The 24,677-nt window shown below is 44.9% G+C and overlaps 3 protein-coding genes, 2 non-coding genes and 1 pseudogene across 10 annotated transcripts; all 6 read left to right on the forward strand.

Annotated features, from left to right (window-relative positions):
- Nucleotides 1–99: 99 nt before the first annotated feature.
- On the forward strand, nt 100–6,544 carry LOC148395593 (uncharacterized). 4 transcript variants are annotated; one of them, XM_088380260.1, is made up of 3 exons: nt 100–266; nt 575–721; nt 4,161–6,544. In XM_088380260.1, exons 2-3 carry the CDS (start codon nt 619–621, stop codon nt 6,074–6,076), a joined length of 2,019 nt encoding a protein of 672 aa, XP_088236386.1. In that variant the 5' UTR covers nt 100–266; nt 575–618; the 3' UTR covers nt 6,077–6,544. The 4 variants fall into 4 exon arrangements, with proteins under 4 accessions (XP_088236386.1, XP_088236389.1, XP_088236387.1 ...); XM_088380263.1 differs by lacking the exon at nt 4,161–6,544 and adding an exon at nt 883–2,135; XM_088380261.1 differs by lacking the exons at nt 100–266; nt 575–721 and adding exons at nt 3,338–3,494; nt 3,899–3,999.
- Nucleotides 6,545–6,855: 311 nt separating this feature from the next.
- On the forward strand, nt 6,856–9,833 carry LOC148395594 (uncharacterized; annotated as a pseudogene). Its single transcript, XR_015859346.1, has 3 exons — nt 6,856–7,011; nt 7,416–7,516; nt 7,673–9,833. The product of XR_015859346.1 is annotated as an uncharacterized LOC148395594 (transcript).
- LOC148395595 (U2 spliceosomal RNA) lies at nt 9,602–9,792 on the forward strand. The gene has a single exon (XR_015859690.1). It is a non-coding gene; the product is annotated as a U2 spliceosomal RNA (small nuclear RNA).
- Nucleotides 9,834–10,342: 509 nt separating the features above from the next.
- On the forward strand, nt 10,343–10,506 carry LOC148395596 (U1 spliceosomal RNA). Its single transcript, XR_015859688.1, has one exon. It is a non-coding gene; the product is annotated as a U1 spliceosomal RNA (small nuclear RNA).
- A 379-nt stretch (nt 10,507–10,885) lies between these two features.
- wdr81 (WD repeat domain 81) lies at nt 10,886–20,784 on the forward strand. Its single transcript, XM_088381397.1, has 12 exons — nt 10,886–11,154; nt 11,757–12,215; nt 12,297–15,763; nt 15,846–15,953; nt 16,013–16,212; nt 16,275–16,456; nt 16,535–16,700; nt 16,875–17,040; nt 17,112–17,888; nt 18,005–18,150; nt 18,255–18,437; nt 19,655–20,784. The coding sequence occupies exons 2-12, from the start codon at nt 11,854–11,856 to the stop codon at nt 19,979–19,981; spliced, it is 6,084 nt and encodes a 2,027-aa protein (XP_088237523.1). The 5' UTR covers nt 10,886–11,154; nt 11,757–11,853; the 3' UTR covers nt 19,982–20,784.
- A 418-nt stretch (nt 20,785–21,202) lies between these two features.
- On the forward strand, nt 21,203–24,520 carry serpinf2b (serpin peptidase inhibitor, clade F (alpha-2 antiplasmin, pigment epithelium derived factor), member 2b). Of its 2 annotated transcripts, none has more exons than XM_088381625.1 (9): nt 21,203–21,404; nt 21,771–21,827; nt 21,891–21,950; nt 22,347–22,578; nt 22,745–22,888; nt 22,952–23,140; nt 23,209–23,351; nt 23,524–23,728; nt 23,797–24,520. In XM_088381625.1, the coding sequence occupies exons 2-9, from the start codon at nt 21,774–21,776 to the stop codon at nt 24,147–24,149; spliced, it is 1,380 nt and encodes a 459-aa protein (XP_088237751.1). In that variant the 5' UTR covers nt 21,203–21,404; nt 21,771–21,773; the 3' UTR covers nt 24,150–24,520. The 2 variants fall into 2 exon arrangements, with proteins under 2 accessions (XP_088237751.1, XP_088237750.1); XM_088381624.1 differs by having other exon boundaries at nt 21,204–21,404; nt 21,757–21,827.
- The last annotated feature ends 157 nt before the right edge of the window (nt 24,521–24,677 follow it).

Genomic DNA, 24,677 nt, shown 5'->3' on the forward strand with positions numbered 1-24,677 from the left:
GGGCCGTCTCTTTGCAAAGTACAGGCAAGTACGTGAGTGTGCTTCGCCTCCAACTTTGCTGGTCAACAACATAAAAACGTCCCAGGGTCTTCCGCTAGAGGGCAACCTCACTCAAATGACATCATCATTACGTAACAGGAAGTAAAATCGACCGCACGTGAGCACCGAAATAAGCTTGTCGCCTTCCATTCCGCTGCATTAGATAAACACGTAACTTATGTGGTAAATCGTTAACCTTAGCTACACTACAACTGCAACGACGAGAGGTAAGTTACGAATACTATGGACCTAAGTTGTCATGTTAGCACCGTGGTAGTACTGTTTGGTCAGAGTACAGAAGTGCGTCCCGCTTTTATTAGCATGGTAGCTACCCCAGTGCTAACTTTATGATATTTATTCTCGACCAATGTTGGATCTCAAATCAGCCATCATCACATGCTAGTTCTTGCCCGTACTGCACTGTGGGAATACTCAAAGTCGAGGATTAGCACTGATGGTTGCAGGCATGCTCGCGATGGTTTTAAAAAACTCGCGAGTAAAATAAATACTGGTTGTCTTCTCCTCTTTGTTTCAGTGCGTCTGTTCCTACTTAGTCCTGACAGTGGTTGGGGTGTGATCATGTCTGCAATGACCACAGCAAAGTACGTGGAGGAAAAGGACTGGAGTCGTCAACGACTGGAAGCTCTTTGGCTGCAGCCTTATGTTGTGTTGCACAGAGTAGGTCAGTACACAGCTATTTTCTATTACGACTCCTTTTCCAGTGTTTATATTTAGTAGAATGCTATCAAAGTCATTGTCAGATTGAAAAAGGTCTTGTATAGGTTTGAGCAGTTTCTCTTCAACTGTAACTTTCACTGTTAATGTGATTGTCTTGTTTTGCAGACATCAGTGAAGCTATTTGTCCTAAGCAGCAGGAGCCAGAGCGCACTCGCATTAAAGAGGAAGATGTGGCCGAAGAGATCCACCACTTCAGTGAACAAATGGAGCAGAAGATTCTTTGCACTAAAAAAGAGGAGGAAGAGTCGGAGCGGCCTTGTACTAAAGAGGAGAGAGAGGACTCCTGCGACATTAAAAAGGAGGAGGAAGATACCTGCATTATGCCAGTGACTGGTGTTCCTGTGAGCAAAGGGGCGGAGCTTCCAAGCTGCAGCTCTAGTCAACAAATGACCAGAGACGGGGATGGAGACCACTGTGGGGGATCACAAGCAGCTCCACCATCATCAGATAGTGATGACGTGTCGTCACATGTTCTTGATGCTCCTGCTGCTGATGAGTCTGAAAACAAACATAGGCAATGTTCTCGCTGTGGAATTTGTTTTGCTGATAGCAGTCGTTTGAAAAAACACATGAGAATCCACACAGGAGAGAAACCTTTTTCATGCTCAGTTTGTGGCCGGAAATTCTCATGGAATTATATTTTAAAAATGCACACAAGAATCCACACTGGTGAGAAACCTTTTTCATGCTCAGTTTGTGGCCAGAAATTCTCTCGGAGGGGAAGTCTGACTAATCACACAAGAATCCACACTGGCGAGAAACCTTTTTCATGCTCAGTTTGTGTCCAAAAATTTTGTCTGAAAAAAGACTTAAAAAGGCACACAAGAATCCACACTGGCGAGAAACCTTTTTCATGCTCAGTTTGTGGCCAAACATTCACTCAGAAGGCACATTTAAATAGGCACAGAACAATCCACACTGATGAGAAACCTTTTTCATGCTCAGTTTGTGGTAAAAGATTTTCACTGAAGGAACACTTAAAAAGTCATACAAGAATCCACACTGGTGAGAAACCTTTTTCATGCTCAGTTTGTGGCCAAACATTCTCTCACAGGGCAAATCTAAAAAGGCACACAAGAATCCACACTGGCGAGAAACCTTTTTCATGCTCAGTTTGTGGCCAAACATTCACTCAGAAGGGACATTTAAATACGCACAGAATAATCCACACTGGTGAGAAACGTTTTCATGCTCAGTTTGTGGCCATAGATTTTCACTGAAGGAAAACTTAAAAAGTCATACGAGAATCCACACTGGTGAGAAACCTTTTTCATGCTCATTTTGTGGCCAAAAATTCTCTCGTCGGGGAAGCTTAAAAAGGCACACAAGTATCCACAGTGGTGAGAAACCTTTTTCATACTCAGTTTGTGGCAAAAAATTCTCTGACAAGGGAACCTTAAAAAGTCATACAAGAATCCACACTGGCGAGAAACTGTTTTCATGCTCAATTTGTGGCCAAACATTTGCTTACCAGCAAAACTTAAAAAAGCATGCAATACTCCACACTGGCGAGAAACCTTTTTCATGTTCAGTTTGTGGCCAAAAATTCTTGGAGAGGGGAAGTTTAAATAAGCACACAAGAACCCACAGTGGTGAGAAACCTTTTTCATGCTCAGTTTGTGGCCAAACATTTTCAGTGAAGAGAAGCTTAAAAAGCCATACAAGATTCCACACTGGTGAGAAACCTTTCTCATGCTCAGTTTGTGGCCAAAAATTCTCTGAGAGGGAGCGATTAAAAACACACACAAAGAAAATCCACTCTGGCGAGAACCCTGTTGCCTGCTCAGTCAGTTGCCAAAGAGTCTCTATTGAGAATTCTGAGTGTCTTGGGGAGATCAGCAATGATCCATGAAGTTCTCACCTTCTATTTGAGCAGACTTGATGAGTTTATGCATCAATGATAATTCTATTCTAGTATGTACCTTTTGATTGAGAGGCTGAACTCCTTTCCTTTATTACAGTGAGAAGTTCATATTTTAGTTTCAGTCATGAATTTGAAAATAAAGTTAACCGGCATCGGGACGATAATAGTTTTGTATTTTCTCTTATACTTGATGTTTATTTTGGTTTTAGTTGTGTTTTTTTTAACTGCAATTAGTTTTCATTCTTATTCCGGGCAAGTTGCTTAGTTTTTATTAGTTTCTGTTCAGGATTTTGTTTTGTTAAGCTTTTCATGTTCATGTGGATCAATAAAATGAAAAAAAAATAGTGTTGGATATCCCACTTTTTTTGTTACTTTGCCTTGCTAATAACACTTTAAAATGTACTTGAGATGCATTTAGACATTTCATTAAAGAGTTGTTTACTTCACAGTACTCATACTGAAATCTTGTACGTGCGCTAGTCACATTGAAATAACTTAAACAGACATTTAAATATCCAAATATGTACGCTTTTGCTGTAAAGTTGGGGTGCGTTTATTTATTATGCTAGATGTGAAAACGAGTAGGCCGTATCTTTGCAAAGTACAGGCAAGTACGTGAGTGTGCTTCGCCTCCAACTTTGCTGGTCAACAAAAACGTCCCAGGGTCTTCCGCTAGAGGGCGTCCAGGACCTCACTTAATTGACGTCATCCTTACGTAGCAGGAAGTAAATCTACTGCCCTTAAGCACTGTAACAGAAGCTTGTCGCCTTCTATTTAGGTGCATTATATAAACACGCAACTTATGTGGTGAATTGTTAACCTTAACTACGCGACAACTGCAACGACGAAAGAGGTAAGTTACGACGATGGACCTAAGTTATCATGTTAGAACGTTATTTTTTTAGTAATGCTTGGTTGCAGTACAGAAATGAGGCCCGCTTTCATTAGCATGGTAGCTACCACAGTGCTAACTGTATGATATTTAGTTTGATTATCCTCGACAAATGTTAGATCTCAAATGAGGCAGGCATGCTCCCGATTTTAAATCTCAATACCTTCATGTACTCTACCAGGTGATTACGCGTAATCACGTTTGCTAAATTTATTTTCATGCCGAATTATCTAGCACAACACAAAACACTATTGCGTCAATACGGGATAACCTATATTCAATTACTTCAAAAGATAGCTCGCTTTCCACTGTCCAAAAGACACTCTTGTTAGCCAAATATCGTTGAACAAGTGTTGTGATTGCAGTGTGAAAATGACCACAGCAAAGTACGTGGAGGAAAAGGACCATAGTCGTCGACGACTGGAAGCTCTTTGGCTGCAGCCTTATGTTGTGTTGTACAGAGTAGGTCAGTACACAGCTATTTTCTATTATGACTCCTTTTCCAGTGTTTATATTTAGTAGAATGCTATCAAAGTCATTGTCAGATTGAAAAAGGTCTTGTGTAGGTTTGAGCAGTTTCTCTTCAACTGTAACTTTTATTGTTAATGTGATTGTCTTGTTTTGCAGACATCAGTGAAGCTCTTCGTCCTAAGCAGCAGGAGCCAGAGCGCACTCGCATTAAAGAGGAAGATGTGGCCGAAGAGGTCCACCACTTCAGTGAACAAATGGAGCAGAAGTTTCTTTGCACTAAAAAAGAGGAGGAAGAGTTGGAGCAGCCTTGTACTAAAGAGGAGGGAGAGGACTTCTGCAACATTAAAAAGGAGGAGGAGGAAGATACCTGCAAGATGCCATTGACTGGTGTTCCTGTGAGCAAAGGGGCGGAGCTTCCAAGCTGCAGCTCTACTCAACAAATGACCAGAGATGGGGATGGAGACCACTGTGGGGGATCACAAGCAGCTCCACATTCAGATAGTGATGACGTGTCGTCACATGTTCCTGATGCTGCTGCTGCTGATGAGTCTCAAAACAAACATAGGCAATGTTCTCGCTGTGGAATTTGTTTTGCTGATAGCAGTCGTTTGAAACAACACATGAGAATCCACACAAGAAAGAAAAACTTTTCGTGCTCAGATTGTGGCCAAAAATTCTCACGGAGGGATTATTTAAAAACGCACACACGAATCCACACTGGTGAGAAACCCTTTTCATGCTCAGTTTGTGGCCAAAAATTCGGTCTTAAGGGAAGTCTAACAATCCATACAAGAACCCACACTGGTGAGAAATCCTTTTCATGCTCAGTTTGTGGCCAAAAATTCTCTGTGAGTAGAGATTTAAAACGCCATACAAGAACCCACACTGGCGAGAAACCTTTTCCATGCTTAGTTTGTGGCCAAAGATTTTCAGTGAAGCAAACCTTAAAACGTCATACAGGAATCCACACTGGTGAAAAACCTTTTTCATGCTCAGTTTGTGGCAAAAAATTCTCTGACAACGGAACCTTAAAAAGACATAAAATAATCCACACTGGCGAGAAACCGTTTTCATGCTCAGTTTGTGGCCAAACATTCTCTGAGAGTGAAAGTCTAAAAAGTCATAGAAGAATCCACACTGGCGAGAAACCTTTTTCATGCTCAGTTTGTGGCCAGAGATTCTCTCGCAGGGGAACCTTAAAATGCCATACAAGAACCCACATTGGCGAGAAACCTTTTCCATGCTTAGTTTGTGGCCAAAGATTTTCAGTGAAGCAAACCTTAAAACGTCATACAGGAATCCACACTGGTGAAAAACCTTTTTCATGCTCAGTTTGTGGCAAAAAATTCTCTGACAACAGAACCTTAAAAAGACATAAAATAATCCACACTGGTGAGAAACCGTTTTCATGCTCAGTTTGTGGCCAAAAATTCTCTAATAGGGAAAGCTTAATCAGGCACACAAGAATCCACACTGGCGAGAAACCTTTTTCATGCTCAGTTTGTAGGCAAAAATTCTCTCAGAGGGGAAATTTAAATAAGCACACAAGAATCCACACTGGCGAGAAACCTTTTTCATGCTCAGATTGTGGCCAAAAATTCTCACGGAGGGAACATTTAAAAATGCACACAAGAATCCACACTGGTGAGAAACCTTTTTCATGCTCAGTTTGTGGCCAAACATTCTCTCAGAGGGGAAATCTAAAAAGTCATACAAGAATCCACACTGGCGAGAAACCTTTTTCATGCTCAGTTTGTGGCCAAACTTTCACTCAGAAGGGACATTTAAATACGCACACAAGAATCTACACTGGTGAGAAACCCTTTTCATGCTCAGTTTGTGGCCAAAGATTTTCACTGAAGGAACACTTAAAAGGTCATACAAGAATCCACACTGGTGAGAAACCTTTCTCATGCTCAGTTTGTGGCCAAAAATTCTCTGAGAGGGAACGATTAAAAACACACATTAAAAAAATCCACTCTGGCGAGAGCCCTGTTGCCTGCTCAGTCAGTCGCCAAAGAGTCTCTGTTGAGAATTCTGAGTGTCTTGGGGAGATGAGCAGTGATCCGTGAAGTTCTCACCTTCTATTTGAGCACACTTTATGAGTTTATGCATCAATGATAATTCTATTCTAGTATGTACCTTTTGATTGAGAGGCTGAACTCCTTTCTTTTATTACAGTGAGAAGTTCATATTTTAGTTTTAGTCATGAATTTGAAAATAAAGTTAACCGGCCTCGGGATGATAATAGTTTTGTATTTTCTATTATACTTGATGTTTATTTTGGTTTTAGTGGTGTTTTTTTAACCACAATTAGTTTTCATTCCTATTCCGGGCAAGTTGCTTAGTTTTTATTAGTGTCTGTTTAGGATTTTGTTTTGTTCCGCTTTTCGTGTTCATGTGGATCCATAAAATGAAAAAAAATGTGTTGAACATCCCCCATTTGTCTTTTTTGTTACTTTGCCTTGCTACTAACACTTTAAAATGTACTTGAGATGCATATTAAGACATTTTATTAAAGAATTGTTTACTTCACAGTACTCATTGAAGTCTCAACCTCTTACCTTGTACGTGCTCTAGCCACATTTATATAACTTAAACAGACATTTAAATATCTGTTTTAATATTTATTAAATATTAATGAAGCTGACTTTGACTTGACTTTGATATCCAAATATGTACGCTTTTGCTGTAAAGTTGGGGTGCGTTTATTTAATATGCTTGATGTGAAAATGACTGGGCCGTATCTTTGCAAAGTACAGGCAAGTACGTGAGTGTAGTTCGCCTCCAACTTTGCTGGTCCACAACATAAAAACGTCCCAGGGTCTTCCGCTAGAGGGCGTCTGGGACCTCACTTAAATGACGTCATCATTACGTAGCAGGAAGTAAATCTACTGCCCTTAAGCACTGTAACAGAAGCTTGTCGCCTTCTATTTAGGTGCATTATATAAACACGCAACTTATGTGGTGAATTGTTAACCTTAACTACGCGACAACGACGAAAGAGGTAAGTTACGACGATGGACCTAAGTTATCATGTTAGAACGTTATTTTTTTAGTAATGCTTGGTTGCAGTACAGAAATGAGGCCCGCTTTCATTAGCATGGTAGCTACCACAGTGCTAACTGTATGATATGTAGTTTGATTATCCTCGACAAATGTTAGATCTCAAATGAGGCAGGCATACTCCCAATTTTAAATCTCAATACCTTCATGTACTCGACCAGGTGATTACGCGTAATCACGTTTGCTAAATTTATTTTCATGCCGAATTATCTAGCACAACACAAAACACTATTGCGTCAATACGGGATAACCTATATTCAATTACTTCAAAAGATAGCTTGCTTTCCACTGTCCAAAAGACACTCTTGTTAGCCAAACATCGTTGAACAAGTGTTGTGATTGCAGTGTGAAAATGACCACAGCAAAGTACGTGGAGGAAAAGGACCATAGTCGTCGACGACTGGAAGCTCTTTGGCTGCAGCCTTATGTTGTGTTGTACAGAGTAGGTCAGTACACAGCTATTTTCTATTATGACTCCTTTTCCAGTGTTTATATTTAGTAGAATTCTGTCAAAGTCATTGTCAGATTGAAAAAGGTCTTGTATAGGTTTGAGCAGTCCCCCTTTAATTGTAACCTTTGATGTTCATGTGATTTTTTTGCAGACATCAGTGAAGCTCTTCATCCTAAGCAGCAGGAGCCAGAGCTCACAAACATTAAAGAGGAAGATGTGGCCGAAGAGGTCCACCACTTCAGTGAACAAATGGAGCAGAAGTTTATTTGCACTAAAAAAGAGGAGGAAGAGTCGGAGCAGCCTTGTACTAAAGAGGAGGGAGAGGACTTCTGCAACATTAAAAAGGAGGAGGAAGATACCTGCATTATGCCAGTGACTGGTGTTCCTGTGAAGAGTTTAGATGAGGGTGAACATGATGTGAGCAAAGGGGCGGAGCCTCCAAGCTGCAGCTCAAGTCATCAAATGACCAGAGAAGGGGATGGAGACCACTCTGGGGGATCACAAGCAGCTCCACATTCAGATAGTGATGACGTGTCGTCACATGTTCCTGATGCTGCTGCTGCTGATGAGTCTCAAAACAAACATAGGCAATGTTCTCGCTGTGGAATTTGTTTTGCTGATAGCAGTCGTTTGAAACAACACATGAGAATCCACACAAGAAAGAAAAACATTTCCTGCTCAGATTGTGGCCAGAAATTCTCACGGAGGGAACATTTAAAAACGCACACAAGAATCCACACTGGCGAGAAACCTTTTTCATGCTCAGTTTGTGGCCAAAGATTCTCTGAGAAGGGACACTTAAAAACGCACACAAGAACCCACACTGGCGAGAAACCTTTTTCATGCTCAGTTTGTGGCCAAAAATTCTCTCATAGGGGAAATTTAAAACGTCATACAAGAACCCACACTGGTGAGAAACCGTTTTCATGCTCAGTTTGTGGCCAAAAATTCTCTGACAAGGGAACCTTAAAAAGTCATACTAGAATCCACCCTGGCGAGAAACCTTTTTCATGCTCTGTTTGTGGCCAAGCATTCTCTCGGAGGGAACATTTAGAAACGCACAAAAGAATCCACACTGGTGAGAAACCTTTTTCATGCTCTGTTTGTGGCCAAATGTTTTCAGTGAAGGCAAGCCTAAAAAGGCACACAAGAATCCACACTGGTGAGAAACCTTTCTCATGCTCAGTTTGTGGCCAAAGATTTTCACTGAAGTCACAATTAAAAACTCATACAACAAGCCACACTGGTGAGAAACCTTTTTCATGCTCAGATTGTGGCGAAAAATTCTCATGTAGGAAACATTTAAAAACACACACAACGAAAATCCACACTGGTGAGAAACCTTTTTCATGCTCAGCTTGTGGCCACAAATTCCGTGATACTAGACCAGGGGTGCCCAACACGTCGATCGCGATCGACCGGTCCATCGCCTAGCCACTACTGGTCGATCACGTGACATTAAAATGTTTTGGTTTTTTTTCGCACTTGACGCGTGCGCAAACAACGGCGCTAACAACACAACACTAACGCTCACGAGTTCCCTCCAATTGTCAGATCCCTGTTTTTTCTCTTAAAGGGTATAAAAAGGGCAGCTGGACATAGTAAAAAGATTTTTAAAAAAATATCACTTTCATAAGGACTTTTCTTTCACGTTGACACGCTGGGTCACATGACTTGCGAGGTATAGCTTAAACATTTTTTATTTGTAGCATGTAAAGCAACATCCATGACCTATTACAATCCACCATGTATTTGTAATGTTTGCAATATAACCTGTAGTTAGATTCTTTGAGTGTCAAATAACATTGTAATGCCGTTAATAGAGTTAACTTTATTTGTGCTTTTTCATTGGACCACCTGGGATCACGTGACTTGTCGTACCCAGAAATTACTCAATATTTATTTGTTTTTATGGGCCGAAAAACGGCACAACTGTTCTCATTTCACTTATAATGTCTTGGCATTGGAAGTGAAGTCACATTTTACAATGTCTGTGTTGTTGTCTCCAGTTGAGTTTGCCACTCTCACTTTAGGTTGTAGTGTTGGGAATGACGCTGTCCCAGAGTATCGGAGTACTTTTGTCGCTTCTCGGCCTTTTGGCTAAGATCAAGTGTAGTATCTGTTCTTATCAGTTTAATATCTGATACGTCCCCTATCTGGGGACCATATATTAAATTGATTTTTGGATCAGGGAGATGGAATAGGGGCTTGCTCTGTCAACTCCACGCATCGACCTGGTATTGCAGTACCTCCAGGAACGGTGTACCCCTTTCTTCTTGTAAATGCAAATTAATAAATACTCTTTTCTTGAAGCTAGTTTGATATTAATTGCATCGACAATATCTGTAATATTTTAAATGTAATTTTGTAGAATTATACATTTACTGTGGAGAACTCTGTGAGATGTTCATTGAATACCAATCATACTTTGAGAAAAAAAATCTCAATTGAAAAAGAGTTGAATGAAAATAACATTTACAATGCATGGTGTTTATATGAGTAATGATTCCAAATGTAAATTCCCAAATGAAGCGTTTCTATCCTGGTGGATGATCAAAACGCGTACAGTAATGCCCCTGCACCACTAGATGGCAGCAGCAAATAGAAAAGAAGCAATGCATGCTGGGAACTATTTTGCAGATTTTTGTTTTTAAACATAATTTATAATGGTTTGATTACTGTAATGATAAAAAGTACTGTGTAAACAGTTCTTCGAATGCTATTTTATCCACTGAGTGTGCTCACACGTTTGTAGCCAATTTGCCCGTGACTGAAGATGGTGTGTCGGGTAAAGACTCCAGCCTGGCGACTTTAGCAACTCATACTTACCTGGCAGGGGAGACACCATGATCAAGAAGGTGGTTCACCCAGGGTGAGGCTCAACCATTGCACTCCGGTTGTGCTGACCCCTGCGAATTCCCCAAATGTGGGAATCTCGACTGCATAATTTCTGATAGTGGGGGACTGCGTCCGCGCTCTCCCCTGATTAAAATGTTAATAACAATATATTGTCATCAAGATATTAAATTTATCAGTGCTGAATCGCACTAGGTGAATTAAACCTTGTTACTATATCGTTGGGTGAATTCTGGAGCTAAATCGGGACTACGCGTATTTGTGACGGGACGAAATCACCTCCTCCTATCACCGCCCCTGGATAAAATCCGTTTTAATAACATTATTACAATAGTATAACAAAACAATATTATTTTAGTACATTTTGGTTGCTTTCCGGTTTTAGCTAAATAAAAATATATGCAGATATGTTTGCAAACCGTACATTATTTTTGTTTTACACCGCAAAGCCAAAATTTGCCGCTTCTTACTGGTCACGTGAGTCACATGACACTGGGTTGGTGTTGTGTCACGTGACATGCCGCTTCTCCAAACATGGCCCCCGACTCGTATTCAGCAGGAACGCGGACAAGTTGGACGTCGTTTGGTCGCTGACACACGACTTCATACCGCAGCAGACGGCGCTGACAGCCATCGCCCTTCGGGCCTGGCCTCACTTCAGGCGGTCAAATGTCACAACGGACTCACAATGGCGAAGTTTGAGACGACTCGCTGTCGGTAGCTTGACGCTAGCTGGGACGTTCGACAAAGCCGTGAAGAACTCCAAAGATCTTCCAGGTGAGTTAATCTTTCCATTTTTTTTAATGCCAAGTACATTAAAGCGTGCTATATTCATGCCTAACACGACTGTTTGAATTGACGTTCATGTTAACTCGTTCCGTACTCGTTCCAAGCTCAAGGCTGCTTCTCGTTTTTGTAAGTAAAAGCATTTTTTAAAAAGTGTGACTTTACAGTTAATCATTTATATTCTGTTTGAGTGAGGTTGCATAATTTAAGTTCAGTGGATCTTCGCTTATAGACAAAACAAATGATAAAATATATTTTAGAATATTTAAAAATATATTCATTTAAAAAAGATCCTGATGAAGAAATTGGCATCAACAGTCCATACAGTGTGTTTTATATTTAATATATACACCACATTTATTTTTAAAGAAGTAGGAAATGACCTCAATGACTCAACGCAAAAATATATTTATTAAAAAAGGTGATCCTGATAAAGAAATTGGAATCAACAGTCCATACAGTGTGGTGTATATTTAATATATATACCACGTTTCTTTTTAAAGAAGTAGGAAATGACCTCAATGACAACGCAATACGAGTGTCTACAGCGCATCATGTGAGCTCCTGTCTTTTTTTTCCCCTTATCTTCTCAGGACATGTGTGAGAAGCTATTAAACGTCCCGCTGTGGTTAAAGAGACCTGTCTACACGTGAATGTAGCCAGACACTTAGCAGCTCTGAGCACGTCACAATGGATTGGCTGGTGGACGCCGTGGAAAAGGACCTGGGGATCGACCGGCGGCAGCTCAGCGTCGGGCCGCGTCGTCAGGAGCTTGTCGCCCTGGTGCCCGTGCGCTGGCTGGTGGCCCTCCGGGAGAGGAAGCTCTTACGTTTCGTCCGCTTGGAAAGTATCAGCGAAGCGGAAGTGCGCACATACCTTCAGTGTTCCCAGGCTAAGCTGCCTCCTGGCTGGACGCGAGTGTGCGTGCAAGGTTTGAGGAAAAGCAAGCTGAGCTACAAACTGGTCCGAGACCCGTGTCTTCAACTGAACGACTCGTCGACAAAGGAGTCGTACGTTAGCACCATGCAGCACGTGTCGCTGCATAATGTCAGGTACTGAAGGACAAAAATGTCTGAGCCAAATATTTCGTCAAAGCTTGCCTCACTTTTTTTCCCTTAATTATGTTCCTCCAGGAATCTATGGCGTGAAGCCCACTCCAGACTTGTGCAGCCGTACGCCGGAGCGAGCGAACAAATGCACGTGGTGGCTGCGGACGCGGTCCGACACGCTCTTCAAAAACTCTTCAACTCTACGTTCATCTCATGTGAAAAAGTCTCACCATCTCTCTCCCCGGCCAAAGAAAAGGAAAACATCTTGCCGTCGTTCTCATCCACTTCTTCCAAGTCGAAATCGGACCATTTGTGTCCCAATGTTCTATCGGCGGAATGTTTGCTGGAGACGGCGGATATGCTCTACGTGGTTCTACCCTACACGCAGTATTCACTCCACGACATCGTGTCCTTCAGCCCGGCCAAGCTCGCCAACAGTCACGCCAAAGTGTTGTTTATTATCTACCAGCTGCTAACAGCTATGCAGGCGTGCCACGCTTCGGGTCTGTCCTGCGGGGACCTCTCCCCGCTGGACGTCGCTGTGGACGAGCAGCTCTGTAGCCGACTTAAGATCAACCTTGCCCATTATGAGGAACTGGACTCTCCGAGCGCCGACGATCCCGAAAGCGCTCCTCCGAGCGACGACATATTTTCCAGCCAGCCGAACAAAACACTTTGCAAGGACTGCTTTGATGAGCTGAAAACTTTAGTTCTCGACTGGGTCCACGGGCGGGTCAGTAACTTTAGATACTTGATGGAGCTCAACAGGTTAGCGGGGCGACGAGAGGGAGACCCAAATTACCACCCGGTCCTGCCGTGGGTGGTGGATTTCACAGTGCCGTTTGGAAAATTCCGGGACCTCCGAAGATCCAAGTTCAGACTCAACAAGGGGGATAAGCAACTGGACTTCACCTATGAGATGACCAAAGAGGCTTTGGCGGCCGCCGTGGGCAGCGGTGTCGGGGGAGACAGTGGGGGTGCGGCCGGGCAACCGGACCACCTCCATGTACCTCATCACGTATCAGATGTTCTCTCAGACATCACGTACTACGTCTACAAAGCCCGGCAAACGCCCAAATGGGTTTTGTGCAACCACGTGAGGTCCCAGTGGGAACCCAATGAATACCCCTCCAGTATGGAGCGCATGCAAAGCTGGACCCCCGACGAGTGCATTCCAGAATTCTACACGGACCCATCTATCTTCCGATCAATACACCCCGACATGCCGGACCTGGACGTGCCTTCCTGGTGCAAGTCTTACGAGGAGTTTATCGAGGTCCATCGGCGCCTCCTGGAGAGCAGGGAGGTGTCTCAGAACCTGCACCACTGGATCGACCTTAATTTTGGCTACAAGCTGTCGGGCAAAGACGCAGTCAAGGCCAAGAATGTCTGCTTGCACCTAGTGGACAACCACACCCATCTGACCACCTTTGGTGTGGTCCAGTTATTTGACCAGGCCCACCCGCCTCGCTTATCCACTTCCCAGTACGCCCCAGCAGAACCTCCACTCGTCGGCCTCGCCGCCCTCGACGTGCCTTCTCTGTACATCCCGCAAATCGACACGGCGGCGGATTCTGTGGATGGACTGGTGCCAGAGTCCACGGGGTGCGAATCCAGTGGCTGGACCATGGTAGACCGAGACGAAGACCTGGAGCAAGCTACCGAAGCTCTGGACTCGTTAATATCTACGGGATCATCGAACTCCGCCGCTTGTTCCGTCCCACCTCCCGGTATCAATACGACAAGCGGGAAGATGGGAGATGCGGCGCTTCTCATGTCCAACTCGCCGACTTCCTTCTCCGGTGATTTCACGAGCGCTTTAGGACCTGGTTTGCGCAGCGCTGTTCTCCAAAGAGGTGGGCCGGTGAACAAAAAGCACGGGGAGGGAAACGTGACCACAGAGGACGTCAAGATTCTCCTCCCTGAGGGCTTCAACCCGCTGCAGCCTTTAGAAGAGCTGGAGAAGTTGAACAACTTTCTGGTGAAGAGTCTGCACGCCCAAGTGTTGCACCCTGAAGGAGCCACCGAACGTGAGCTCGGAGTAATCCAAACGCCGCCGTCCCTCACGAGGCTCTACGAAAGAGACATGCAAGCCCTGGGCGTCCTCATCGCTGAGATATTTTACTCCTCAAAAGTCCGAGGCTTGAAACCGGGCGCCCCGCTCAGACAACGTTTCCAGGCCGTTTTGAAAATGTGCTCGCTCGGCTTCCGGGACGTCCCGCTTTCGTTACATCACGCTCTTGAGAAACTCCTACCGACGGAGAAGCATTCCGAAGAAACGCACCGGTGTCGACGCCCTCTTCTTTTCGACTACGATCCCATCTGTGACGGCCTTCCCCCTCCAACGCCTTCCCAGTTACTCAACGCATTCATCACTCCGTTCCCTTTCCCGTCCTACTTCTCAGCACTCCATCGTTTTATCTTCTCCTACCACGCCAAGATGGAGACGATGTGTAACCTTCACGGAAGGGACGTGGTCTTCCACTTGTGGCAGCAGTTAGAAACGCTCCTGCGAAGCAACATCACGGCCGAGGGTCTCGAGATTCTCTTACCCTTCGTCTTGGCCCTCATGCTCGAAGAGTCCACCGCCGTCTACGCCGCTTGGTACCTGTTCGAACCCATCTCCAGAGTCCTGGGCCCCAGGAATGCAAACAAGTACCTTCTAAAACCACTGGTTAATGTTTTCGAGAACCCTCACTGCCTACGGGGACGTTTCTATCTCTACACCGATTGTTTCGTCCTGCAACTGATCGTGAGGCTCGGCCTGCAGGCCTTCTTGTCTAACCTCCTCCCACACGTGCTGCTGGTCCTGACCGGTTTCGAAAGCTGGACTTCCGGTTCCGCCGGGGAAGCTTGCAAAGGGATGCGGAGTGCGACTTGTACTTTAGGAGAAGAGGAAGAGGAGGGGTTCCAGGCTGGTGACGCGCGGTCTTCATCTGGATCTGTCAGCGGGAACGTTGGCGGTGGCAGCGGGGCCAGCGGGGGGGTCGGCGACACCGGGCTGGTCGATTACTCCTCGGGCATCAGTCTCAACGACCAGGTGTTTCTCTCCGAGGCCGAGGACTTTCAGAATGAATTTTATGCTAACAGCGAAGCGAGAGAGAGCGGGAAACAGCCGGACCAGAACTCCTCTACCAAGGACCACGACCACGAGTCCTTGAGCGTGGGCAAGCTGAGCGACAAAAGCAGCGCGAGCGAGCTCTCGTCGGGCGACGCCGACTCCATGCGGGACCGAGCCAGTCTTAAGTCAGCTGACAGCAGCCAGGACCTGAAACAGGCCAGCGAGGGAGAGGAAGGAGCAGAACTGGAAGAGGAGGAAACCACCAATGATCTTAAAGTGGCGGCGGATAACCTTTCGACCCCCAAGCTGGAGCTCTCCTTCTCCGGTTTCACAGAAGTTTCAGGCACTACCGTGGCAAATCTGGAGAGTGAGTTTGTAAACACCATGGTACTGGAAGAAACCGATAAAGGGATGATGGGTGAGCAGGTGGAAGAGGCAGACCAGGATCCAACGGAGGAATCGCTGGCCAAGGAGCAAAAAATCCTTCTAGGTGAGCCTGTGATGAAATGATTCATTCAAAAATCATTTTTTTTACTTAAATCCCCCTTCAAAAAAAAAAAATCTCTCCACAGACACAGTCTGCAAAACCGTGCGGTGGCTCTCTGCCAAACTTGGACCGACCGTGACGTCTCGATGTGTGGCCAGGAACCTGCTGAGATTGCTCACCAATTGCTACATCGGTACGTAGACAAAGCTAGCATTCCAAAACAATCAACGAGCGTCACCTTGCTTCCCGCAGGTCCCGAAAGTCATCATTTTATCAGTCCCGGACTTGAGGAGAGCACCCTGGAGAGCGTGGGAATGGGCAGCGTTTACGAGAAAAGACCCGTCGTGGGCGACCAGACCGCCGCGTCCGTGCTGGACTGCCTCATTTACATCGCTCAGCTTTACGGCGAACCCGTGCTCACCTATCAATACCTGCCGTACATCGGATACCTGGTAAATCCCGCCGACTAAGCGAATTCAATCAAACGGACTGTAAAAGTAAAAAATGCCCGCAGGTGTCTCCGCCATCTTCTCAGCGTCTCAACACGCGCAAGGAGGCCAGCCTGCTGGGAGCTGTGGCGCTGACTCAGAAGATCGTGGTCTTCCTCTCCGATACCACACTAATGGACATGCTGATGAAAATTAATCGGGACGTGCTACTGCCGCTCCTTGACCTTCTCACCAACCCTCACATGGGGTAAGAAACTCTTTGACAGTCACAATTGCGAGGGAATTTTTTTTTTAATTTAATTTCGCACCCTCCTGCTGTGCCCAGGTTCCCCAGCGGGGGGCAGACACGCACCGTGGTGTGTCTTAAGACACTCAGCCTGATGGCTCTCATCTGCTTGCGGATCGGGAGGGAGATGGTGCAGCAGCACATGGCCGACACGCTGCGCCGCTTCTTTGCCGTTTTCTCACTGCTGCATTTTCTGCAGCCTCAGGTACACGTTTGGAATTCACAAGCCGAGTTTATTTCCAGAACGCTTTCAGCGGGGCGGGGTCCCGTCGTGGCTTGCTTTATAAGAAATGGCACACGTGGCTAAAAATAGAAACTTGGAATTGAAGTGGGAAAGAAAGTATTTGAAAAGTTTCTCCATTTTTCCTCCACACTGCAGATGGAAAGCGCACCCCGCAGAGTCGTCGGGGAGGTCACGGTGGTGGACGTGAGCACACCTGAAGGTTCCAGTGAGACCTACGAGTTGGCCGTCCTGGAGGAACTGCAGTCGGTGTTTAACGCCGAGATGGCGCACGCCTCGTATATCCCTTTTTACTGCCTCATTGGTAAGGACCGCCTCTTTTTTTTTTTTTTAAGCATCTGATTTGTAAAACAGACCCTGTTGTGGGTTCCGCAGGTGACATGGCGATCCGCAAAGTGGTTCCCAACCACGAGCTGGTCTGGCAGTTGGCTTCCTCGTACCACCAAAGCGTAAGTCCTGCAGCACCGAGAGTGGACATGCCGCCGTCCTCCTCTTCGGATTTCAGTCGAATGCCAGGCTGCAGCCCCTCCTTCTCTAACTCCAACCCGCTCGGAGACCCCGTTCCTGAGTCGGGAACGTTTGGCAGCCATCTTGTCGGGAACCGAATCCAAGTGTCAAGCCCTAACATGAGTTTGGCCGGCTCTTGGGGACGCTCCAACCATACCGCCGCCATTAACGCCACCGCGACCGTTACCTCAGCCATCTCAAGCGCGTCCGTCGGGGTGGCCCCTTTTTCATCCTCCTGGGTGACGGGCCCCCCTCCGGAGGACAGCGCTCTGAAGCAGGAGTTAGCTCGTAGCGGACGCTCCTTGCAGGGCAACTGGCTGGCCTACTGGCAATACGAAATCGGCCTGAACCAACAAGACCCTCACTTCCACTTCCACCAGATACGTCTGCAGAGCTTCCCGGGTCACTCGGGCGCCACCAAATGTTTGGCGCCGCTGGTCGGGGAGGATTACTTCCTCTCCGGGGGTAAAGATAAAACCGTGAAGCTGTGGCCACTTTATAACCGTGGCGACGGCACGCAGGAAGTAGAACCCAGGCTCACGTATACGGACCATAGGAAGTCCGTGTTCTACGTGGGACAACTGGAGGCTTCACAGGAGGTGGTCAGCTGCGACGGCAACGTCCACCTTTGGGACCAGTATACGGGTGAGGGACAAATCGGAACCTTTCCCCGCCTCTCATGTCTAACGTGACGCTACAAAGGCCCGAATATTACAATCGGACTCGCTTCTTTGCTTCAACGCCATTTCTTCTTGTTCCAGGGAGACAGATCCGCTCGTACGAAGCAGTGGATGGGAAGAATCCAATTACAGCCGTCACCACCATGCCGGCGCCGCACTGCAGCGTGGTGTTCGGAAGCGCCGATTCCGTCCTCCGCTTCATTGATCCCCGCAAGCCGGGATTGCAGGTACTAAATTATCCGCGCCGACGCATCCCCCCTCGAGGCAAATGTCCTCGCAGTAAAAATCTGCCGTTCGACAGTGACGAATTTTCCCCTCTGTGTCCGCTCAGCATGAATTTCGACTGGCTTACAACAATATAAGCGCCGGGCTCATCCGATACCTGGCCGTTAGTCCGACGGGACGCACCGTAGCGGCGGGGTTCTCATCCGGCTTCATCGTCCTGCTCGATGCCCGCACGGGCCTGGTACTGAGGGGATGGCCTGCGCATGAGGGAGACATCCTCCAAATGAAGGTAGAATGAGTGCGGAAGACAAATTTAACGATGGAAGTTACCATCATGATGGCCAAATTACAATCAATTTGTGTGTTGCTGCACAAAGGCAGAATTTATTTAATTTTATGAAAAGTTACACAGACTATACAGGAAATGGTAAGTCTTGATTTATCCAGTTCAGATACTAATCGAAGCAAATGTGTTTTTTTTTTTTGGAGTGTTTTTTTTTTGCAACTTCCCTGAAAATATCTTCTGTTTGAACAAGGCGTGGGCCGGAGGACCCCGGGTCACACCGCCTGTCGTTTATTTAGCCAAAACAGTCCAAATGAGCCAGGCGCCAAAAGAAAAAAAATCTTTTTAAAAATACATGTTGAGTGTCATCATCGAAAGAATCCAGTTTTTGATTCGTTCATATGATTTGATGTCATATGAGGAAATAGAACTTTATCAGGAACTAGCGTCACAAATTGTTTTATTTTGGAGCTTCATCAGTATTTATTTTTTTTTTTAGACCCAAGAGCAAGCTTTTATTTTGACAGGATTGACACTTGCGGATGCAGGGAGGGTGGGCGAATGTTGTACCGAGCCAATCTGCTGTCAACAGAGCAAAAGGATGAGCAAACTTTATTTAACCCCAGATTGGGTCAAGGATTGTGCCTGTGCTTTTAAAGTGTCCAGGTTTATGCAAATATGGACACAAGTTACTCATTAGAAGGAGCGTGGCGGCTCTTGTCGGCACCCTCGGACTTCAGATTACAAGCAGCGACGTGCGTTCGCTCGCACACGCTCGGTTTGTGTCGGAACCTTTTGTATTTTTCTTCTCAATCTCAGATTCTGAGGACACAAGGTCACGTGATTTTCAATTGAGGGAAAAAAAAATACAACTTGCTCAATAGACAGACAACTTTGTGAGATGTCATCAAAACAGATTTTTCTAATAGAGAAAAAAAAACTTGCATTTTGAAAAACAAAAAATAACCGTCTACGGGGGTTACGCTAAAAATAAAATACAATAAGATAAATGCGTTCTGCCCTGGAGTGTCAATCGTGGCGAAACACAACGAATGTATTTGTCTCATTTTAGTGCAGCATGTTTTTCTCACATTTTGTAACCCACAAATTCAGAGTTGATATCAATCACTTAAAGAAAACGATTAATCGGTAACCAATTGATCGAAAGTTTTGATTGAAATTCTGGAGGTAGTTGACTTTGGCTCTTGTGTGTCACCCTCCAGGCGGCCGAAGGCAACTTGGTCATCAGCTCGTCCACCGACTACACCCTCGCCGTGTGGAAAGATCTGGAAAACAAACCCCTCCGGCTGTACAAGTCGCAGTCGGACCCCGTCCACGCTTTGGACTTCTACGGCTCCGAGATCGTGACGGGCACCATGGCCAACAAAGTGGGCGTGTACTCGGTGGTGGACATCTCGCTCAGCCCCGTCAGCAGCACCAAGCTGAGCTCCGAGAACTTCCGCGGCACGCTCACCAGCCTGGCCGTGCTGCCCACCAAGAGGCTCTTGCTCCTGGGCTCGGACAACGGCGCCATCCGCTTGCTGGCTTGAACAAGCGCCGCTCGATTGAAAATCTTCCCGTACATCCTCTAAAAGCATTTTTTTAGGAATCCGACGAATCTATCTCGATTATTTTCGGACCTTGTCCGTGATGCTGTTTGAAAACGGACTTGCTCAGGGACCACTTCTTATGTTGTCTTATTCCAAAATGGGTGGCCAACCTACGGCCCGTGGGCCAAACATGGCCTGTGAGAGCATTGGATGCTAATCCTAACTCAAATAAAACCTCAGAGGAACTGTTATTTAAGAAACCCCAAAACATGTAACTCACAAATTCTTAATATATATACACATTTATTCATGTTTTGGTTGTACATTTCGTACAACCCACCACGAAAATCGACATACCAAAAAAAAAAAGGTGACCTTTTTTTACTTACCCTTTACCCGTAATGCACTGACTAAACTATGCAGTATTTCTAGATCAAATCTTTATTTTGTGTTTTTGTTTCGTCTCAAGTGAAGCCTGCCTCGCCTCAATATTTAGCTCGAATGATTTTAATCCACTAATAAAGTTTAGTTTTTTTTAATTGTTTTCCGAACAGTATTGACCATATCAATGGTCTGAGTCCACGCCAAGATTTTCTACTTGAACATTTTTAGGAAATGGCAAAAATCATTCATTTAAGGTCAATTGTACAGAAAATGCACTCTTAAAACACTTCAAATGGATTTTTGTGTTACTTTGTATGCTTCTGCTGTCTTATCGTATTTTTCTAATCTCAAATCCCCTGACACGTCAGTGTAACTTTTTTTTTTTTGACTCTCACTAAAGTTCAATAATCATGAATTGACCCAGTGGTGTCGTGTTTTAAATTCACATTTGTCGTTCCAGATTGATCAAGAGGTAACACTTATTTTGTATTTTACTCAGGCTGAATCATTTTGGTCAAAGTGCCCCGGCGTGTTTGCAGAGGAGCGTCATGTGTTCTCATGTTACTACTTAAATAGGACTTTTAATTGAGAAACTCGTCACGACCATTCAAAAAAAAAAAAAGTTTCCTTTCCTTAACCCAATGTTTCCTCATTTCTGGGAAAAATCCAATATGACTCATGATTTTTTTTTCTTTTCCCAAAATAAGTGCCCCATTGTATTGACCTTTCAAAACGAGCTGTCATATTTCCCAGCAGAAAACAAAAACGTTTATCGTTTAGTTACGATTGTATTTTTCGCAAGTTGTGCAGCTTCGATATTTAATCGTGCTGGAGGTTCGGAGTGCTGCGTTTACAAACAGTGGCTACCATGAGGCCCCGATCAATGGGGGTTGATCTTTAACCGTTTGCCGTGCGACAACCAATCTTTGACTTTCAGGAATTCCGCCATCTGCACTCAGTCGCGCCTTTTTTTGGACAAGACGCCAGCTTTTTTTTTGTTTTTTTACTTATTTTTTTTATACACTAATTTAAATTTAAGGTAAGATAAAAATGTTGACTATACGGAAAATATTAGTGTGTTGGATGTCTACTCTGCTTTTGTTGATCTTTGCTGACACGAGGCCACGGCCTGACAAACTGACCCATCGCACAACTAAACTCGATGCTTTCTCGATTTTGGAACATTTCTCGGAGTCAAAATTAAGTAGGATTTAATGTGATCGAGAAATTGATCTGAAACCTGGTTTGTGACTGACTTAGTTTCCCACAAGTTGGCCGACGACAATGATTTTCTAAAACCAGCAAAATCTAACAAAAAAAAATATTTTATGTACTTTGACCCCGAATTGGAACATTTTGTGCACTGGACTAAAAAAAAATATTTTTACAAGCTACGTTTCGTTAGGAGATGGATCTTCGCTTGACACTCCTCTTCATCTGTCTCTACAACCAAGGAGTGACTGTAAGTGCCACAAATATTCTCAATGTTTTCTATCATAAAATTCACATTTTAATTTCTCAACAGAATGCTGAGGTGGCAGGAGAAGAGTCGACCCCATCGGTGCCTCTGAATCCCAGCCAAAAGGTCAGTAGGAAGGAATGAAGTATAAATACTTTGTCAGTATTTTTGTACTTCAGTATTTTTTTTAGTTATACCATTATTTTGTAATCCTTTTTTGAAATGAGAATTATTGTTTGGTGGCAACATTTTTTGCCTGATCGTAAAAACACACATGTTGTCATTATTTGCTAATTTAGCATTTTTATTGTAGCTCAGTTCAGAATATTAGCAACGTTTCAGGAACAAACAGCTTAAATAAAAATTGTGTCGATTTAAAAAAAAAAAAAAAAAGTTATCTACATGGGTACAAAGTGCGTTTCTGTCTGTACTTTTTTATCAACTTGTACTTTAGGACACAACCTGAATCTACTTTTTTTGTGTTTTGACACCTGAATTGACCTTTATCAAAATGCCGTCCAGGTAAACGAAAGCACGCCAGAGCTGTCGACGCCCGCACCCGACGAGGAGGACTCGGAGGAGGACGAGGGCTGCGCGGTCATCGGCCGCAGCTCGGAGTCCAGCGATGCTGTCGCCGCCGCCGTTCAGAAGTTGGGCATGGAGCTGCTGCAGCATCTCAAGACCACGCCCGAGCAGCCCAATGTCATCATATCGCCTTTCAGCATCGCTTTGTCGCTCTCCCAGTTGGCTCTTGGTAAGATTGTGACAGTCATAAAATCGGTGCCATCACTCACGATTAGCGTAATAATCAATTAATCGGTCTGAAAATCCAAAACGATTATGAATAATTGGCTCTCCATCTCCTCATCCATCTGTTTGACACCCAGATTTCATAACCTGTCACCCGCTTTTCTCCGCAGGGGCAGTCAACGAGACCGAGGAGCTTCTGATGCAACATCTCCATGGCAACACCATCACGTGCTACCACCATGCCGTCAATTACGTCTTGACACTGCTCCGAAACAGTGACCTGAAAATCGGCACCCGCATCTTCCTTCGCCAAGGTCCTAAAAAAAACTTTGATTCATTCTTGTAGATTTCAAATCGAACGTACATTTTTGTTGTAGGCTTTATTCCAAAGGAGGACTTCCTCGAGGAATCCAAACGCCTGTACGACTCGGAGCCGGCCGTCCTGGAGAACCTGAAGCAGCTCAACGACTGGGTGGAGAACGCCACCAACGGGAAGATGAAGGACTTCCTGTCTGCGTTGCCGCCTAACATGCTGCTCATGCTCATCAACGCCGTCCACTTCAAAGGTCAACCAACATCTCAAGCGACAAAATGGCTCTCTGTAACCGCAAAGTTCTCGCTGTTTTTGCTTCAGGTGAATGGGAAGCTCGCTTCGACCCGCAGGCCACCACCACCGGCGCCTTCTTCCTGAACGACAAGCAGATGGTCAACGTGGACATCATGGAAAATGTCAAACATCCTTTGAGTTTTCTTTTCGACAGTGAACTCGAGTCCCAGGTGAGAAGGTTGATATTCTCCATCGGACTTCACAACTTTCCATATCGAGTATTGAGCAAGTGAGACGATTATAGTCATCTTAGCAGCTTTCATCTCCGACTCATCAGAAACAAATCTGCCTCCATCCCATCGATTTACATTTTTATGACATATTTTCTTCTTCTCCACGCAGGTCGCAAGTTTCCCGTTTGTGAGGGGGATGAGCTTTTTAGTAATCATGCCCATGTCCGGCCACGTCAACATTTCCTCGCTTGCTCCTAAGCTGAATATTTCCAGCGTTTACTCTCGTCTGCCCAAGCAAAGAGTCGTTCACGTCAAAGTCCCCAAATTCAAGCTGGAGTACGCTCAGGAGTTGCAGGAGGTCTTCACCAAAATGGGTAAGTCACATTTGTGCAATCTGAAGTCTTCACATTTCAAGCGACATCCATCTTGTCCTCCACACCAGGCCTCGGAGAGATGTTTTCCAGCCCTAACCTCGCCGACATGGCCGACGGGCCATTACTGGTGTCCAGCATCCAGCACAAAGCCGCCATGGAGATCAACGAGGAGGGGGCCGAGGCTTCCGCCGCCACCACCGTCGTCATCTCGCGCTCGTCCAGTCCGATTTTCTACCTGAGCCACCCCTTCCTCTTCGCCCTCGTGGAGGAGAAGACGAAAGTGCCGATTTTTATGGGCGTCGTCAACAACCCCAATCCCGACGCGGCGGTCTTGCCGAGAGGAGAAAAAAAGAGTAAGGATAAAGATGAGGTGCAAAGTGATATGAATCAAATGGGCGCGTTGGGAGGCCCTCCCAAGTAGCGACGTTCTCGTGTTCAGATGCCACTTGGTTAAAAAAAAAAAAAAAAAGAGAGCAAGAGCATTGTGATTATACAAAATAAGTGTACAATACGAGATAGCTCGATTAAAATGTGAAAAATGTCATTCCGTGTTTCATTTGTTTAGATTTCCACCATTGTGTGAATATACTATTCAAAAAATGTTGGTGTAGATGCAAAATCATGATTACTTCTTTTTTTTTTTTTTAAAATTACAGTATAAAAAAATATGTATGCCTCAAGTGGGAGTTTTAGTTCAAATGTCTAAATGTATGGCCAGTTGAATCTCATATCAGCCATTCTGTGTAATTATAAAATACGTTAAATAAATACAATGTGGCTGAATTTGAAGAATCTGTCATATTGCCTTGTTGTCTTGATATACTTTTAGTTCCTTTCTTCCTCCTCACTTCCTTTTATCCTGTTAAATTTAGGTGTCAAGTCAGCAGAATATTACACTATACCGAAATTAAAATTTCCAATTTTTGTTTAAGTCCTTGAAGGCGTCTTT

The sequence above is a fragment of the Syngnathus floridae genome, chromosome 7, assembly GCF_059516105.1.
Source record: "Syngnathus floridae isolate MCC-2025c chromosome 7, RoL_Sflo_1.0, whole genome shotgun sequence".
In the NCBI taxonomy this organism is placed as follows: domain Eukaryota; kingdom Metazoa; phylum Chordata; class Actinopteri; order Syngnathiformes; family Syngnathidae; genus Syngnathus; species Syngnathus floridae.

Excerpts from the sequence above, each read along its gene's own strand:
- wdr81 (XM_088381397.1), top strand. The coding sequence starts at position 11,854 with ATGGATTGGCTGGTGGACGCCGTGGAAAAGGACCTGGGGATCGACCGG. Across the intron at positions 16,213-16,274 it reads TGCCGTACATCGGATACCTG|GTGTCTCCGCCATCTTCTCA; the intron begins GTAAATCCCGCC and ends AAATGCCCGCAG. Across the intron at positions 16,457-16,534 it reads CTCACCAACCCTCACATGGG|GTTCCCCAGCGGGGGGCAGA; the intron begins GTAAGAAACTCT and ends TGCTGTGCCCAG.
- LOC148395593 (XM_088380260.1), top strand. The coding sequence starts at position 619 with ATGTCTGCAATGACCACAGCAAAGTACGTGGAGGAAAAGGACTGGAGT. Across the intron at positions 722-4,160 it reads TGTTGTGTTGCACAGAGTAG|ACATCAGTGAAGCTCTTCGT; the intron begins GTCAGTACACAG and ends CTTGTTTTGCAG.
- serpinf2b (XM_088381625.1), top strand. The coding sequence starts at position 21,774 with ATGGATCTTCGCTTGACACTCCTCTTCATCTGTCTCTACAACCAAGGA. Across the intron at positions 22,579-22,744 it reads GCTCTCCCAGTTGGCTCTTG|GGGCAGTCAACGAGACCGAG; the intron begins GTAAGATTGTGA and ends TTTTCTCCGCAG. Across the intron at positions 23,352-23,523 it reads ACAGTGAACTCGAGTCCCAG|GTCGCAAGTTTCCCGTTTGT; the intron begins GTGAGAAGGTTG and ends TTCTCCACGCAG.